The sequence below is a fragment of the Chiroxiphia lanceolata genome, chromosome 8 (genome assembly GCF_009829145.1).
Source record: "Chiroxiphia lanceolata isolate bChiLan1 chromosome 8, bChiLan1.pri, whole genome shotgun sequence".
NCBI lineage: Eukaryota > Metazoa > Chordata > Aves > Passeriformes > Pipridae > Chiroxiphia > Chiroxiphia lanceolata.
This window is the reverse complement of record NC_045644.1, coordinates 7,542,474-7,561,441: the sequence shown is the minus strand read 5'-3', so window position 1 is coordinate 7,561,441 and position 18,968 is coordinate 7,542,474. Positions and strand designations below refer to the sequence as shown.

The following is an 18,968-nucleotide window of genomic DNA, read 5'->3' as shown; positions in this document are numbered from 1 at the left end:
ACCTTTCAAAATCCCTTCCTTATGCAGCTTAGATCCTCTGTTGCTTTAATGGCACAGTGGAAATGCATCTCTAAGAAAACTCCAAACAGGAAGGTGTCAAATTTTCCCCCTCTAACATGTCCACCATAGGCCTGCGTTGAAGGTGCCAAACCATTCAGCCGCTTATCAGAGTACCATTTAAAATGTCTCTGCATAACCCATTTAACTGAAATTATTCTATAAATGCCATTAAAAGCAGATAATCCCACTTATCTGGGCATCACTAGACCTTACTAACATTCTTACTGAAAGTTAGCCCAAGTGCCAAAGTGTGATGGGCACAGTTTGTTTAACACCTCACATCCAGGACAGTGGAGAGAGAACTTGGTTTATTCATGAGGACACTGGTCTTCTCTGTAATGACAAGATATTGATGCTACGAGGCATCATTCTTTATTAATAGCATAATATATACATGTGGAAGAAGGGTAATGTGACACAATGACTCACGTTTGTGCACTTTCTAGGCAGACCCCAGTACTAACTTACCATTTGGCCCTTGTCCAGTAAAAGTAGCCCTGTTGCCATTATCTCTCAACCCAGAGGAAAATTGCCAAAGGAAGCCAAAACTACCTCGACCCTAAATCAACAAAACAAAACCTAAGAATCAAACCCACAGATGATGCACACTGAAAAATCCATCTGGTCATCCGTAGCTGGCTGCTTAGTGATGTCAAACACTACTTGGTTTCATCTGTCCCAGGAGAGGCTGCTCAGCAAGTTTGTCATGGAGCTGTACCTCTTGAATGGAGGCTTCACTGCTGTTCCTCCCCTCCCCCCCCCCCCCTTTCACAGCGCTAGGCAGTGTGGTAGCACAGAGAAGAGAAAGCAGGTAGAAGGAAAGTCCAACACTAACTCACACTGGCAAACATTTTGACTGCTTTTGTGCATCACATACTCCAAACGCATCTTTGAAATGGTTAAACACTTAAGAGATGGCACTGCAAGAGCTGAAGAATCTGCAGCCCTTTATGCACAGGACTGTAATAGCAGCAGAATGACTCCAAGCAACCTCCATAGCTGGCCCAGGAACCCAAGCTGAGCTGTTGGATGCTGCCAAACAGAATCTACTGCCTTCCCTTCCCACCTCCTAAAATACAGATCATCTGAGTAGCAAACGATGCCAGGACAGCTAAACATCTCCTGCTTGCATCACCCCATGCAACTCTAGCCTCTTGTGGAGCTGCCAAAGCACGATGATGATTGAACTGGAAAAGTGTTTTCAGCCCTAAATGAGCAGCCCTTTCACCTTTGATTATGTGCATCTCTACCACTCCCATCTTTCCTTCTTGCATCCTGCCCCCAAACCTTGCTTCCCCTCTCTGAGGCAACAGCAATCGAAACTGTCTGGCCTTAAAATAGTGGGGGGCTCTGCCCCACCCTTTGCTGTGCAGCAGTTTTTTCATGGATGAGTGTGATTGCTCTTCACTCATAACATATGCATTTAAGTCTCAGTTTGAATATGAGTAAATGTTGAGATAATTTTCCTGTTTTCTAGTCATCAAAATGAGGAAGGGCATCATGAAAGCTTGTTTATCCACCTTCTCCTTCCCCTTGCAGCACACACTGCATTTCCTGAAATATCCTCCTCCAGACCCTTTTGTCTTCAAAGCCTTTGCAGCTCTTTTGCTCCCTTTGTGTGAAAATAAGAGCGAGCCCTTTCTTTTTGGCCTGGCAGGATGAAGGGGTGGGATGGGTGTGGAGGCGTGTTTGTGTGCCAGAGAGTGAACAAGCATGAATAGGGCCAGCTGGCCACTCTTGTGCCCATCTTTCCATCATTTCCCTCTGATATTGCCTGCTCATTGTAATTTTGCAGGCCACATTCACTAACACAAAAAGACTAGGGAGCAAGCAAATGAACAGATATTTAAAGGGAAAAGCTTTATTTCTTAATTTTCTTAGATCATAGTAGACTGTAAAACAACAGGGAAAAATGAGATCAACCTTGTTTTCCTTTTCCTTGTTTTCCTTTTTCTTTTTTTTTTTTTTTTTTTTTTGCCAGTCAAGCTTCCTTTTTTTTTCCTTTTTTTTTCTTTTTTTTTTTTGGTACAAATCAAAACCAGAAAAAAACCCAGAAATTGTTCTCACAAAAACATGCTTTTTAATAAAAAAAGAGAATAATGTTTATTGAGAGGGATTGTTTTCTGGATATGTACAATGCAGGAGGATTATGCCAACAGAAAACGCCAAACATCGTGAGTCGACTTCCAAGGTGTGGACGGTCCAAAGAGCAATGTCCTCAGAGCAATGTCTAAGTAAGTCAACGGGAACAAGTGAACAGTGGTTTTGTTTTTTGACAACAAATTACCAGCCATTATGATTGAAAACCTGACACATAATAACCTGCAGTGAGATACACAGAAATCCATAAGATGACATACAATTTATACGAGAAGGTAACTCTTTTTGTAAGAATCTCCTCCAGAAAATGGAAGCATGTTCTAGACAGTTTTTGAAAAAAGAGAAAGAAAAAAAAAAGACCAAAAAAAAGGCAGGAAAATACTAACATTGGATATCCTCGGATCACAGTGAATGCCAGTCTTCCTGGGTCCTAATACTACCTGTTACCTTAACTTGCACCCTTTCTTCTTACCCTCAATTAATCCTTTTATCACCATGATGTAAGGAAAATTACTTTTAATGTGAGCCTTCCCCTGCTACTTCCTTTTTGCTGCAGCCCTTGTCAACTTGCACTTTGCACAAGAAGTACAAAATTTGATATACCCTCAGGTGAAAGACATATACACCTTCCCAGTCTGAGCAGTACTGATCACAGCTAATCATTTCAGTCCTAATGCTACACATAAAATCATACAAACCCTGTTAAGCAAATTCAGTGGCAGTAACTTGAGGGGAAGGGAGAACATGGTGATTAATAATTGCCACCAGTTAAGTTTACCATGTGTTGCAGTCCTTTGAAGAAATTTCTTCCACTGCCTGCCTTTTGGATTTCCTTTTTGTTCTTACCATGAAACAATGGGTATGGGGAAGAGGTAAGGGACTGATGGTAATGCACTACTTCTACTGTGACCCTCCCAGAGAAGCAGCAATATAAAATTCAAGACCATATTTTTGATTTCAATTTTTACCTCCGCTTGTTTTTCTGTATAAGCAATGTGTGACTCAGCTCAGTCTGGGCTGTGCACTCCCAACTGCCAGATGCAATTCATTGTAGGGCTTTATTCCATCTCTAACAATCGTCACGAGCATTCTTCCTGAATTAACTTTCACTTAAGGGTTAAAGCCCTTGTCCCATCCAAAAGAATGCAGAGGACATCATTACTAATAATCAAGTCTGCCGATGTGAAAGGGAGACCAAGTGCTCCCTGCATTTTGGTTAGCATACTCCCAGAAGAATTCCCTCAGCTCTCAAAAGGGGGAAGAGTTTCCATGGGCCAATTCACAAAGTCAAAGGAAAAGAAGTATGATTTCTCTGTCTTACCCTCAGTGGGACACATATTTCCATGTCTCAGGAGTGTGCTTTCTGCAGTATCTCCTGCTAAAATAAATGGTGGTTCCCTAAACAGTAATTTTTGCATCTTCAGGCTTTCTACTGTTTTTGACAAAAGCTTCCTTCTGTCATATATATCCTATTGCATAAACATTACCAGGAGAGGACGATCATGTTTTCAATTTATTTTGAAAATTACTTCAGAGTTTCAGTGGACTTTCTGGTTTCTATGCTTAAAGGAGTTTATATCACCCCATGGTTCAGTAAATCCATGGGGATTAGCTTTTGCAGCATTTAAGCTTTGACCTAAGGACAAGAGCAGTGGTCAAAATCAACATTATTCGGTGCAGACCAGCTGAAAAGTTGGAGCTAGCAAGCCTGGCATAACTTATTTGTTGGCTTGTAGTTCCAACAGGTTTATTAGGGTGTGTACATGAGCTCCACCCCAGCTGGACAGGTCTGGCTGATGAAGGAGACACAAAGGCTTGGTACACACCAGCCAGTGCCGATGTACAGTGTGTTAACAGTGCATCTGTGGTCAACCAGAAGAATGCTGCTGCCTGTTAGTGCCTGCTGCGATCCTGCTTTTATGCAACTGGCCAGTAAATGTGGGCTGAGATTACTGACCTGAGATGGACTACAGTTACTGAGACTGACACCAAGACCTGGGTGGCATCAGTCAGCCATTTCCAGCTCTTTGGTGTTTCCAAGCAGATCGAGCAAATGAACTCAGAAAAGGCTGGAGGGGACATCCATTTGCAGAATAAGAGGCTTGAAGAGTCTTGAAAACATACACAGCCTCCTTTACTAGAAGCTGAATCCCCCAAACTCCTGCTCAGTTTGCTAAGAACTGAACATGCTGAGCAGGGGGTATTCAGTGTTTGGAGGACAGGAGTTTGTAAGAAGTCAGTAATTATGGTATTTTGGAAGGAGGAATTTGAAGAAAATTGCCTTTAAATCTATGACTAATTTTCTTCTGGATTCTAGGCAATTCTCCTTTTGACAGATTAAAAAGCAGTGCAAAAGAATTAGTGTGCTGGCATCACTAAAAGCAGGGGAAAAGGAGCTAACGTTTGGCTGCTTTAATCTAGGCAGCAATTAGCTCTAATTCTATGCATGGCAACTGTTATTGGCACCTGAACAAGGTAAAACAGCAGAAACTGGTTTAACTCTGGTTAAATGTGCTCAGAGAACTTTTGGGAGTACTCTAGATAGTACTAATATAGAATACCACTATCTCTACCGATAAGAAATGCTACTGAGAAATTTGTTGACTCTGTGCTCTTTTAAACTTCAGGTAATCTTTAGGCCACATCTTGAATTGTTGCTCATGCTTTTATGTAAGATAAAAAGAGATGGAACATCTAAGTAGGAGTTTCAGGAGTTAGCTTCCAGCTATTGAGGTGACCATAGCTAATATGTATCTATTAAGTGTAACCATTGGCCTGCAGGCAAACACACTCATAAGAGAACATGAAACAAGGGTGTATGAAAGTTGAGATAATATTGAATCAAAAATGGGAATTTACCATCCTCTCTAATTTTACCTTAAAAATGGAGCCATCACAATTTCCAAAGAGACTTCTTACTCTTAAAAAAAATTACTACTTAGTGAGACTTTATCTATTTGACTGAAATTCCAACTGGAAAATACATTAGAAGTACTTAAATATTTCTAATAGCTTGTGAGAGTTTCAAAGTTTTCAATCCTATTCAGTACCAAACTGAATTTTAAATTCCATCTGGGGAATAGCAACATCATGTTTTCGTTTATTCAAGTCAAATCAGTGCTGAAGAGATAAAAGAGGAACTTGCAGTTTCCTCTCCTTTAAAGGTGTTCTTAGTTCCATAGACCCATATTCCTGATCATATTTTTTTTTCTCAAAAGCGAAGGCTGTAATTAAAAAAGAAAACCCACTGAAGCAAATGTATAAAGTGGAATACTGTAGAGTTGGACAAAATGACCTTCCCAAGTTAAAGGAGAAGTTGAAATACTCAATAATTGAAATGTCATAGAAGGAACTAGCTGCTAAGAAAAAGTAAATATTTAAAGATAAGAAATATTTAACAAGTCACTGGATTAATTTCTCTGCCAAGTTCATCAGAAGCAAATACATTTCTATTTGATGTCAGGGACGTCAGGTAGACTCTGAGTAACCTTATGGGCATAAAACAACCTTGGAGACCTCTTTAGCCCAGAACAGTTCTAATACAGAACATGCAGAACGCAGAACAATTTAACACAGAAAGAGAGAATATCAGTGAACATATATTTTTCAGTGAGGTAGATCCACCTTGGTGTTGATGACAAAGAATTACATTTTATGAATGTTAAAACTGTTGTATGAATAACTGCTCGTGCTTCCATCTTTTACTGCTTGCTCTGAAAGAGCTGCTGTTCTAGCAGAATCCAGGTCTTTTATTACAAGCTAAGTATGGGATACTCCTGTCACTTGACATACACAAGATTTACCTCCCTTCAGGGAGCTGTTCTGAGTTTTGCTCTTCTCCTTCACTGGTTTCTCATCATCTTTACTCCACGGAAATATCATACTGATTAAGCAACAATTACAAATTTTAATGGGATTGAGATTTCAAGGTGATTCCTGATCTGTTTTCTTCATCTCCAGCCTAATTGCATAGGCTTAGTAAAGGTGTACACTTTTGTATTTTCAGTCTACTAATTAAAACAGCAAAAAATTGTGAACGGCCTCATATTCAAAAGGCTGGGCCTTAGAGGGACATAATTTTATTGAAAAAAAAATAAGCCTGGGAATAGGTTGCCTGACAGTCTGTCTATGCAATGCTTTGAAATTATTAACAATTCCACTTCCACCTAATTCATCCTAATGACACAGTGGGAATGAAGCTGCGCAATGAAAAGTGGCCAGTGCCCTGCAGAAGACAGATGGATGGCTCCTGCTCAGTCCTCAGCACCACATCTCCATTCTCCTGAAGGATCTCAGGGAGCCAAGTCAGTGAAAGGAGAGCTGCACCCCTCCTTACTGACCAAACCACTGCACGGACAATCCTCAGGACTGCTGCCGGCTGATGGGTGTCACCACACACACTGGGGCAAGGGAAACCCTCAACTGCTGTTATTGTTGCTCATATCTAAAAGATTCACCTTCAGTGCCTCTTTCACTGGATTAGCTTGTGGAATTAATAATTATGTTGAATACTGCAAAACCTTAGCCATGTATTTCAGTTCAGTCTGAATTTTACCTTTATAAAATTTTCCTTGTGAGCTACTCTCAAAAAGAAACATAAACATGCTTTTAATAATACTAATGACAATGTCTGTGCCACTATGACATTGATGAAATTAAATGAAAAAGATGATTTTGATATGTTTTCAGTAGCCCATGATTTACACCCAAGTGAAACTGGTTAGATTTACAACTGAATCAGCAGGTCACCTCTATGCACATCCTGTATTTGGACAGTTCCTGTCTTATTGTTACATGGATAACATTAATCTTTTAAAGGAATATATAAAGCCCAGACTAAGCTTGTTCATTTGAGAACTTAACATATGGCATTTTAGTGACTGAAAGGGGAAAAAAATGAAAAAGTATTTGCATACTTCAGTACAGTAGTAAATGACTGCACAGATGAGGTCAGCATGATAAACTGATATCATCCACACCACATCCTCCAATATTTGCATGGTGATGCCTGTAAAAACTTTTGTATGAAGTATCAGACTCCTAAGGGTTTTTTTCTCTTTTGCCTGTTTAATAAGCTGCTTTTTTTTTTTTTTTTTAAGAATTCAGTATGCTTTTAATTTACAGGAGAAAAGCTTCAGTGTTCTGTTGGGTTTTCTTTGTGATAACATGGCTACCCATATAAAACACCATTTTTTCCCCTACTATATATGAATGGTATTTCCAAAGGTAACTCTCGTTGACTCAGACAGTTAGCAGTTTCTTTTGTAATAAGAAACTAATAAGTTGTTATTTACAGTATAAGTGACCAACAGCTTTTATTCTGGATCACATAGTGCCAGAACTCTAATAATTGGTATTAAATATAAGAGATAATTGAAATCAAACCAAACGTAAAAATCTTCAAAAAATATATACTATACCAGGAGAATATTAAAATTCCCGATACTACCTAAAATGTTTAATGTGCTGAATACAAACCGTATTTTAAAGAAAGCTTTGGGAATCAAAGATGGATTTAGTAATTGTAATGTTTATGAATTTGTTTTGAAAATATTTTTAATTGGATAATGTCAGACTTTTGAATTCTAGTACAATGTTCATTACCATTTCTATAGATTATACTATCAACTCCTTTTGACGTAAACGAATTTGATTCATTTTTTAAATCATGAATCTCATAATCTTTTTTCTGCTACCACTAGTTTTCAATAATTTCATTCTCTTCTACAAGAAGAGCAACAGGAACCACATGGGCTTTGCTGGTAATGATGGGCTATATATCTCTTCTCTGAAAGCAGCTCCGTTCCCTTTGAAAGTAATTTGCAGTTTCTTACCAACACAGAATTAAAGAGTAATATTGTCTAATTTTTTATGTTCAGTGACACAGAGTATCGTAGAATTCTATCCCATACACATCACTTTGAGATGTATATTACGTGACCATAATCAAAAGTACATAAATGAATTTCAAATTTTATGAAAGTGTTTATTATTAGCTAAGAAAAAATCTCAAAAGATGAACGTGTCAATAAGTTTAATAATCTCTTAGTAAGATGTGTATTTCGCACACTCCAAAACTTCAGTGCAGTTTATAAAACAGTAATTTGTACTTTATAGTTCTATTGCAAATAAGTGATCTGGACATTTCAGAGCAGGACAGGCCATAACTGTGTAAGTCTCAACGTAAATCCGTACATTCAACATGATGAACTCCTTGCTTGAGAAGGTATCTTCTACTTCCAGTAGAAACAAAAGCTGATTACTGCTGATCACTTAGACATAACTGCTTGTAACAGTCAACAAGCCATCACAGTAAGGTATAAAGACAGCCCTTAGGAGAAATGCTGACTATTTCCTGACATTTAAAGCTTTAAAGAATTCCTTCTAGATACTGCAGGAAATCATCATGAGCCAGCATGGGCTGCCAGTGTCACTGAGTTAGAACCAAGAGATTAAATCATGTATATTGGCAATATTGCCATCCGAACCACCGAATTAATCTATGGGACTGGTCTTGCAAACAGTTCATCATGTCAGCAATGCCAAGGTCTGTAGTAGGAACTACCACAGTGAGAAAATCATGTCACGTGGGTGTGTGTGCATGGCGCTGCCTTGTAACTGGGTCAACCATTTTTTGTGTTGATTTTAGCAGTGTAAGAAATAAACCACAATTTAAATAATATCCTACTTCCTTTTGTCCCTCTACAATGTTTTGATAAGAGAAGTAAGGCATGAAGTTTCTGTAACTTTTTGATCTGACATTATCAAGTATGTATAAACAGATAACATTTTAGTAGAGTAAATAAATTGTATGTCATTTTTTATTAAACAAACAGTATAATAACTGGACTATATTATCACAATGGAAGCATAGAAGACCATAGACTGTACAGCTGAAACCCTGTAGCAAAATTGTTCCTCATATTTAAAGAAATGTATTTTTATCAAGCTTTCACAATGGCTGCTTCTTGCTAATTTAAAGAATCTTCACTCTTGTTAAGGCTAGATGATTATAATTAAAAGATAAATGTACTGTTAGAAGGTTCTACGCCACACTCTATTTTTATGAGAATTTAACTGAAAGACATACATTATACCTGTATGTGAATTATAATGGCTTCTCAGCAGGGAACGCAGAATCACTTACAGTACGTAAACATTTAAAGAGGAAAATGCTAACACACTGAAAGAGTTTAACATCAGTAGCGATTTATCAAATGAAGAAGTTTCATAAAGTCCACTCTCTGGGAGAACATTCACCATTAGACAAAAGCCTGGCATCCTTGATAGTCTGAAAGTTCAACCACTTTGAAAACCAAAACCATTCAATGAGATAAACAAGATCTTAAGAAAACTGCCATCATCCTTCTCAGATAAAAGCCAGAATTAAAATAATAATTATTAAAATAATCCAACCAGGTCGCTTTACAGGCAAATTTACACACTGTCTCTTTAAAACACTGCATGCCCAAAAGCCTTTTGGGTTTGGAATGTAGCACTGCACCAAGTATTTCACAAAGCCTCTAAATATCACAAGAAGCTTTTTTTAGAGAGAAAAAAAAGTAAAATTCCAGCTGACTGAGACTGTTCTAACAGGTGTGCCTCAGCTTAGCTCCCAGACCTGGAATTCCAGATAAACAACAGAGGACAGCAAACAGATTTTTTTTTTTTTACACGTCCTTTTGTAATGTAATGCAGCTACAAGACGACTGATGAGCTTAGGGACAAACAGAGTGAGAGTGCAAGTGTCATCAGGGTGAGCTGTGTGCTTAGATAGAAGCTTGTAGGAAGAGCAAGTGAATTCTCCGCAGATATGTGACTGGTGGAGACTCCTGCTGTGTTGTCCTTCCCAATAGCATTCTGTAAGACACAATACTTTCCTTGGTCACCATTACACATTTCCACTGCAAAACATTTAAATCTACATCATGAAATTCACCTTTTGTTTGTTCATGTCCCACCCTCCACTGATACCTATAAATATCAAAGTCACAAATTGAAAGGCATTAAAACAGATGTCAAAATGACAATTTTTTGAAATTTAAAAAAATTACTACTTTAGCAATGTTTCAATGTATAAAATATATGGCAATTTTTTGTGAATCTGTGTTTATCATGCTAGTTTATTTTAAAATAGCAGGAGCAAGACCCACAGAGAAACTTCAACTTCTGCACAGTCAACAAAACAACTTTGTTTGACAACAAGTTACTTCTGGATAACAATAAATAAAATCTAATTCATGGGCTCAGAAAAGACTGTTTTCTAGCTTACAAAAATTTTCTTTTTCCCCTTAATTGCTGCACTATTTGCATTCCTTGGCATCTTTGCTACCAATAATTAAACAGTATGCACATGCCAGTACAGATTGGCAGATTATAGTGAACTACTTAAGGAGCAGATGTAGCAGAAATATTTCTCATTGCTATCATCCTCAGTAAAAAAGAAAACCTAACAGGTAAAATCACAGAAGTGGAACACTTCAGACTAAAGGGACCTCTAAGATCGTGAAGTCCAACCTATTCCATGTGAAGTGGCTCAGATCCTGTCTACTCAGGATGTGAAAATCCCCAAGGATGCAGCTTCTAAAGAGGGGATAAGCCTCTCCAACCTTGGAGAAGCAATGGGCCATGGTACAAGGGACAAGTACCCAGAAGACCAGATACAAAGAAGGAGTTCAAAGCATCAGTTTCCACAGGAATGACTGCCTACAGAGCCAGGGAGGTATTCATGGATAAATCTCCATGCCATTCCCTCACCTGGGTATCACTTGCTAGGACCGGCTAACTGGAACACCTTGAGATGCAAAGTTTTGGAAGTTGTAGAGGCATTGGGGGATTATCACAATATGCTTTCTTTTACTTATCCCTGGGCATCTCCTTTTTGGAAACTGTCGGGGACAGGGTATGGCATGAGATGGACCAGCAGTTCTCATTGTTAGCTACAATTACTTGAGCTTTCTCATCTAAGGTCTTTTAGCCAGCACAAGATGCCAACAGATGTGTTAACATTACTGCACTGTTCCTGTACATGTTACTAGGCTTCATTCTAGTACCTACAAGAAATTCTTAAGAGAACCTAATGAATTAGGAATGGACTATAGAATTTCCATTGTGTAGAAGAACTGGGCAAATTTGGACTGGCGAAGAAGAACCTGAAAGATACTGTCACATCCTTTTGGTGGCTTATGGCTGTACAGCTGGTCTTGTTCCAAAGCCTAGGCTATGTGTTTCCACATCGTAAAAATTATGTACATCACTAATTATTAAGCTTCTGGAGAGACCAGGTACAAAGGATATGGACTGACAGACATGGAAACTGATGTAATAATGCTTATGTCTGAGAGGGGCCTTTGAGGTCAGGCTGAGCAGACTACTCCAACAGCACTGGGAGTTTCATGTCTTGAGTCTGTCAATCTGTTCCCTAATGTATAAGCATCACATCTCCTGATATGGATATCATTTCATTCCCTAAATGGGTCATTTGTTTTAACCACAGAATGACGACCAGTTTGTTTCTGATTATTTGCTAAAACCCATCTGATCTTGCACTCCTGCAGATGATTAAACAAGTACACTTGCTAGGTACAATGGTTATTATTATGGGATCTGACTACATGTGCACTATACAGCTATTAAAATATAAAAGTCAGCAGAGGACACTTTGAGCCCAGTTCTGAACTTCTGAGTAAAGTTGTTCTTTAATACATTATGGTATCCAAACATAACAAAACTGACAAGACAAATATGAGGTAACCCATGATAATCTTGACAGACTTGGAAATCTTATATTATGGAGAGACACCTGGGCTGTGAAATATATAGGATCCACACTCTTACCTCATTAAGACAGAGCTCTGTATCTACAGATTCATTGGATTTTCGCTTCTTCTGTGCCTATGAACAAATGCAGAATTTATTCCCTGTACAATTTATACATACAGCAGCACAAAACACTTAGATAAATTTACATGGGTTGTCATACTCCTATAATTTCGACAGTGATTTGCACATGATTAACAAATCAACTCTCCAAATGTAACTGCATGTTTTCCAATAACATTCACATTCTCATTTGAATTTACAGCAAAATTTCAAACAGTCAACTAAGGGTACTTAGTAATGACAATGATGAGTGCCATCAGCTGCAGAGAACATGTTATCTTCTGTGGCCCCTTAAAAATAGTGTTGGATGTTCATGAGAAGAAATGAAATATGACAGTTAATAATTACCATAATACCACTTCATATTAAAAAATAATCTATCATGTGCCTCAGTTTTAGGAAAATATACAACACAGGAGTATTTTATCCTTAATGATTCTTTCCATTTTTCCAACTATTACTATAAAAATAGAAATATGATTTTAATATATTTCATGGCTGCCAGAGAGCCTCTTCTACATTACAGAAAGAACATTTAGTGTCTTTTAACATATATACCTCTAAGTCAAATTGAACTGTTTGTTTATATTGTGTTTGCTGATTATCATACATAGAATATTAAACTAAGTGCAGGAATATTTTAGATGATCAAGAATTAAAAAATTAATCTGCTATAAATTCAGCCATGTCTTATGATGAACAACCATCTTTTGCTATTATTGTGTGCTCTCCACACTGACTCAAATAAGAAACATTCCAGGTGGCATCATACAAAATGAAAGCAATAATGTGCACTCTGTCTAGTGTCAGAAGCTGCTTAATATTTCCAATATTTCAAGTGAACAGGACTGGGCTGGGTGCTTTCTGCTTTTCTACAGGAGCAAGACTAATCCCTGTGCTGTGGAAGATATTTTCAATAAATGGTGCTACGGTTGACTTAAGCACTTCAGTGATTCTCAGTATCAGTTCTTTCTTTGTATATTCCAGAAACATAAACAGCACCCTTTTATAGGAGCTAACGGTGTTCAGCGTAAATCAAGTCTTGTAACAGAAGACCTGGGTTTACACACCGAAACTACTGAGTGCACTGGACACATCTGATACTTATACCTGGAAGTTTTGCTGGACTTGCATCTTATTTTCTGCAAGAAATGAAGATCTGAATCTCACTGTGTTGCGTTCATTTTACACTGAAGAATCTCCCTGGTTTTGGCACTGATGGACTGGACTAAAGCTGATATGAGAAAGTGCTGAGCATTCTGATTTTATCCCCTCAAAAAATTAATTTTCACATACAGCTGTTTTATTTTATATCTGAGAGCCACTGGTTCTGCCAATGGACACAAAATAGTCTTTGACCTAATTACTGATTTTAGAATTCAAATGAAGGAACTGAACTTCTCATAAGGAAACCCATTTTCTGGTTTTAATGATACATAAATACATTAGAGACAAGTGAAAAAGTGAAGCAGCTGAGATTTAAGAGAAAGACAACTTAGCTATAGTAAGAATACATACTGTATATATGTTGATAGTTTTTATACATATGGCAAAATAATAGCTCGATTCATTAACACCCTCTGTAAAATTTCTTTTTTTCTACTAATTAGTACCATTAAAGTGGTTATGGTAAGCATAAATTTAATGGTCTAAATAGAAGAAGAAACCCCTAGAAGTAAATCTGCAATAAGAGGAAGCATCCCAGTAAAGCCTTCCTGCCATGTTCGTAGTAGTGGCTGCAATCGCAGTGGTTAGGAAACTTCCTTTAAAATCAGCCGGACAGATTTCAACTCCTACATGGCTGGGTCCAAGGAGAGGGTTAAAGAAGGAGAAATTATATTTAAATCCTGATTTTCTTATGTCCTGAACACCCTGCCTTGAATTGGAATGTGAGGCTTCCGATAAAGCTTCAGATTCAGAGGCTCAGATCTTGACAGTGTTAACTGTAAGGATCATACAAGCCTCCTGTATCTTGGTTTGTCATTCAGTGCTAAATTTCCAACTCCACACAAGTGTCTGTTCATTGGGAACACTGTGCTTTGCTGCTTATGCCTGCTTTGGATTCATAGCACTGTTTACACATAGTATTTGGTCTCAACACCAAAGTTAGAATTTATATTCCTTTTGTACTGTGTTTATCAAATGAGAAAAGACAGAAATATAATTATTTTGCTTATATGCAGTAAAGTGTTCCTTTACTTCATTCAGCCAGATAAACAATAGAGTGCAGTAGCTAACACATATTTACCTTGGAGAACACTATTTTAAGGGTAAAATCAACACCTAGAAAAAAAATCACAATAAAAAAAGCTTTTCAATCATTTTGATCAACATTCCCTAGCTTTCATCTGGAAGGTGATACTTCTCTGTATCCATGTACTTATTGTAGACATTGTAACATCAACAACACTTATTCAATGCGTCTTCTATTATAACGACCTCCTCTCCTAGATTTGAAAAGCAATTTTAATAATCAGGCAGGCTTTTCTCTTATCAAAGCAGAAAGGACAACATCTTCTATTTAAAAATACAGCAAAACTGCAACCTTTTTTTGGGGGGGAAGGAAAAGGGAAAGAAAAAACTGTCATTCTGAGGCTGAGATGAGACATTATCTGCCAAGTTTCAAATTGGAAGAGTACATTTTTAGTGTTGAGTTATAAACCTGTAAAAATGGGTTATAATAGAAATACTGGCATAGGCTGCACTACTGTAATACAACATTGCATCACTAAATCACAAGTTATGGGAAAAAAAAAACCAAACCCACATGTTGAAGAGAGTGCTGTAGAAAGTGTATGTCCTTTACTTACAACCAAAGGGGAAAATTCTTCCTGCCCCACTCTCAGGCAAAAACAACTCTACACGTAGCAGAACTGCCCTATATGTGCTACACTAAGTGAAAAGCTTATCAGAAGCAAAAAGAAAAAAACATGGCTTAGAGGTTATGCTGACAGCCTTAAGGGAAATACATCCAGACTAGGAGACATGCACTTGAATAACAGAGGATATCCTCAGCTGTTGGATTATTTACTTTATAACATCTTCCATTATCTTAAAAAATTTAAACAATAGAAATGACTGTCCCTCACACACAGCTGCAGACAGTTCTGACAAGGAATATCTACATCACCAATAAATTTGGGAAATGAGTTGTATGCTATGCAAGATGCCAAAGATTCACTGCCAATCCCCATCGCAGGTATCCTACTTGCCTAACAAGCAGGCAAGAAGGTACCTTCAAGGTTCTACAAGTACCTAACTCCCCAGGAGTAAAACAGCACACACAAATGGCTAAGTTGTCTGTAGTCAAACTTGTATTTTTTTGAATTTTCATATAAAGCTGTTATCTGGTGACAAAAAGATCTATGGGGATTCCATCATTAAATAAAAAAAACCAAGAAGTGCTGGGCTGATAATAATAATTAAAAAAAAAAACAGTGAAAGAAAATCAGCTTTAAGTGGCTAAGTGTACAGAAGGAGCTATGAGTTCTTTTCTACTGAGGTAAAACAGCATTTCCTAATGACTTATATACTGAGCTGTGACGTGCCTCAGACTATAAAACAAAGTTATGTAAGATGGGCTGACACTCCAGCTTTGCAGGGAAGTGTAATTCAGCAGTGTGAGCTACTCTGGTGAAGCTGGTTCCATACTGCCAACAGGCTTGAACTCACCAAAGCTTTTATATTTTGTAAAAACAAATACCTGCTTTTCCAGAGAATCTTCTCACTGTAGTAGAAGAAGCAACAGATGATATTTAGAGATAACTGTATTCATGCACCTCCTGATGACTTAAGTATCCTGCTTGTTAGTCACACACCAGCCTTGTTTTGGTCTTGCAATCTTTAGCTTTTAATATTAGAACTAAAATATTAAAATATTAATCTTCAGCTTTTAATATTAGAACTAAAATATTAAAATATTAGACTTGGTCAAGGGCTGGTAGAGAAAAAAACTGCATGTCCAGAAAACAAAAAATCTCTCATGATGAGAGGCAAAATTTTACTAATTTTTTTCCTAGAAAGAAAGGTAAATCGGGACCAGCAGAAGAGTTAGTGGTTTTCTAAAAGGAGAAAGGAATATTGCTTATAGAGATGTTTCTCCTTCAGAAGACTCTGTGGACCTCTGTATTTCCTTCTGATCCCAATGCATCACAGATGAGTTAAATCATATGTCCTTGCTCATACACACCCTAACTAGTCTTCTCCTGCCCTCCACCTAATAACTATCATAGGATCCTCCTAAACCTTGTAACTCTCTGCTTTCCATCCCCCAAATCCCTCTACCTCCATCCTTTGCATCCTATAGCCCTGAATTTATGCCCAGAAATGCTATCTTGTAATTATGCATCCAGCTTCTGCAAATCACAGCACTACATGGTTAATAAATGCATTAAACACTGCAGCAGTATCTCACCAGGAGTCTGTATACACATTTATGGCTTGTCATCCAGCAGTATTTTTATATATCCACTACAGCATGAATTTCTCTGTTACAGCAAGAAAAAGGTCTGACTGGGGATGGCTCCAAATGGAGGTGAGCTTTAATTTGGAGGGAGGGAAGGGAAGGAGAACAACAACAGAATACATTGGATCTGAATACAAACAGGCACAAGAGAGAGCATCCAAATTCAAAAACCAGTCTCCTTCCTTTGGTACACACTTTGAGTCTTATGTGCTTTATGGGAAGTATTGCTTAGACGTTATAGGGAGAGACAACAGAAGCATCATTATGACAGATATGTGCTTTGTAGGTTGTTTTTTCAGCTGATTTTAATGAGAGTGCCTTTGTCCTCTCCTGAGATGCCTGGTTAGTTATGCCCATATTAACAAGCCTTTCTAAAGAAAAGGGACAAATCTCCCAGAATACATCCTTCAATTGACCACGCTTCTAAAGTAGCTATAACAAATGAGGGTGATTGTTCTTTTTGTTCTTCTCCTGTGTTGATTAGAGAGATTTACTATGCAACTAACCTGCTTTTCCAACAGGACACAAACAATAAGCAGAGAAATACACAGACTGTAAGAATGTAATCATTTTAACTCTTCTGAACACACTAAGTGGATGGTGCATCTATCACAACTGTCAATAGTATTTTCTTATTAGCACAGTAGTACTATGCCACACTGGAGTATAATTACTCTCAACAGGGAAGATGAGCAAAGTGTGCGTCAGAGGCACAGGCCACTAAAATAAGGATTCAATTAAGCACAAGGTAATTTTGAAACTTATATGATATAGTCAGAGTGGAAAGCTATTTAAGTTTATAAAAAATATCAGCATTGCACAATCCTGTAACAAAGGAGTGAGATCTCTTTTTTTGCTTTTTTTTCCTCTCTGCTGAAATCAACCCTCAAGATACAAGCTCCGGGCATGAAATTATCAATTGCCATTCTGCATAAAAGCGCTACAGCTCTGTTGTGCCACTTTGTAGAGAGAAGAAAGTATCTTCTAGAAACAAAACACTGCTGGCACTATGTTCCAAAGCTACATAGATAACACCCAGCACAGTAAGAAGCAAGTCACAAGTTTTTCAGCTGGGAGACATTAAATAAAGCAAATAAAGCATCCCCTTGTGCCCACATACACACTGGGAAAACAGACACTGAGCTGGTTTTTTTACTGCATTCCCTTTATCCTCCAACATTAATCAATTCTTGCTGGATTTGAGCACTTGAGCATGAGAAACAAGAAAGAGAGGGCAACCTTAAAGCAGGGAAGTTTGTTTTCTGATCAGGACAGAGAAAAAGGGGTGGTGGGTCTCCAGAGATTACCTTCATGCCGTCCTCCAGATTCAAAAGAAGTCTTCACCCCAGAGCAGTCTAGAGGACTCCTCTGGGAAGAGGGGTTGGAACAAATTTAGGTTCTTGTCTGCTAAAGCCAGCTTTCCAGCTCTTCAGTCAAGGAGGGAGCACTGCCCAGTCTCTTCTGGACAGGGCCAGGTGGGCTGGGAACAGTGCCTCTTCCTCAGACCGAGGAGTAACAATGAATCAATTCAGCTCTGATTGTGTCTAACAGACATTGCAGACACTTGGGGCTCCTAACAGATGCAGATGGAAACACACATAGCAGCAGACACTGCTTCAGAAATCTAAGAAATGGGCCTAAGAGTTTGATTAAGTCTGATATGGACAGAGGAAAACTTTCTCCCTTCAACCTCTTTGATTTTCAAATTGTAAGAAAATCTGATTGGAGGGGGAAGAGCTGGGAGTAATCCTCCCAAAGGGAGCAAAAAGAGTATGGAAAGAAAGAGAGATGACCTATATGGTATTAATTATCGCTGGACTATTCCCAGATCCTTATCTTAATAAACATGAGACCTCATTAAGCTTTATTTCTCACTGCACTTATATGGCTGGGACAACATGGCACAAAAATTGCCTGACAGCAATCTTGATGGTTTTATAAAAAACAGATCCTATCAGAAACACCAAACTGATCAAACGGCTTACAAGGACCAGGCACAGAGATGTTCAAATATTTATTTCAAGCAATTAGTCTCCCGGTGAGCACAGCACAAAATATGACACCCAGCCAAGACAACTGAACTTACTTACCTTTCATGGCAGTATAGTAACTTGCTAACAACTTTGTTTTCATGTTTAGTCATTCATTTAGATGAGTAAAAGGAATTTCTGTAGTCCCAGATTTTTGCTTCCTATTTTTAGGGGATATTATGCAATTCTCCTAATATGGTCTTTTTATGGATTTGCCACAAGCAAATATTTTTGCATTTAGAAGGGCAGAGCAGAAAACAGAATACTAAAAAGCACAGACAGAATAAGTTTTATGAGGTTAATATCTCAGTGGCGTGGGCTGTCTAGGTTGTTGGGTTTTTTCTCTAGTTATAAAACTAAAGAGCCATGTAATCCAAATTCGAGTTGTTTCGGATTTTATTATTAAAACACATTTCCCTGGTGATTCACCA

At 38.0% G+C, this 18,968-nt stretch overlaps 1 protein-coding gene across 1 annotated transcript in view; it reads right to left on the bottom strand.

Moving 5' to 3' along the window:
• Positions 1-2,098: 2,098 nt before the first annotated feature.
• GFRA1 (GDNF family receptor alpha 1) overlaps positions 2,099-18,968 on the bottom strand; it is a 144,406-nt gene continuing 127,536 nt past the window's right edge. Inside the window, exons 8-9 of the mRNA XM_032695222.1 lie at positions 11,998-12,054; positions 2,099-10,020 (exon numbers count right to left, since the gene is read on the bottom strand). Coding sequence (XP_032551113.1) covers positions 9,859-10,020; positions 11,998-12,054 — 219 coding nt within the window. The 3' untranslated portion in view covers positions 2,099-9,858. The remainder of the gene's footprint in view (positions 10,021-11,997; positions 12,055-18,968) is intronic.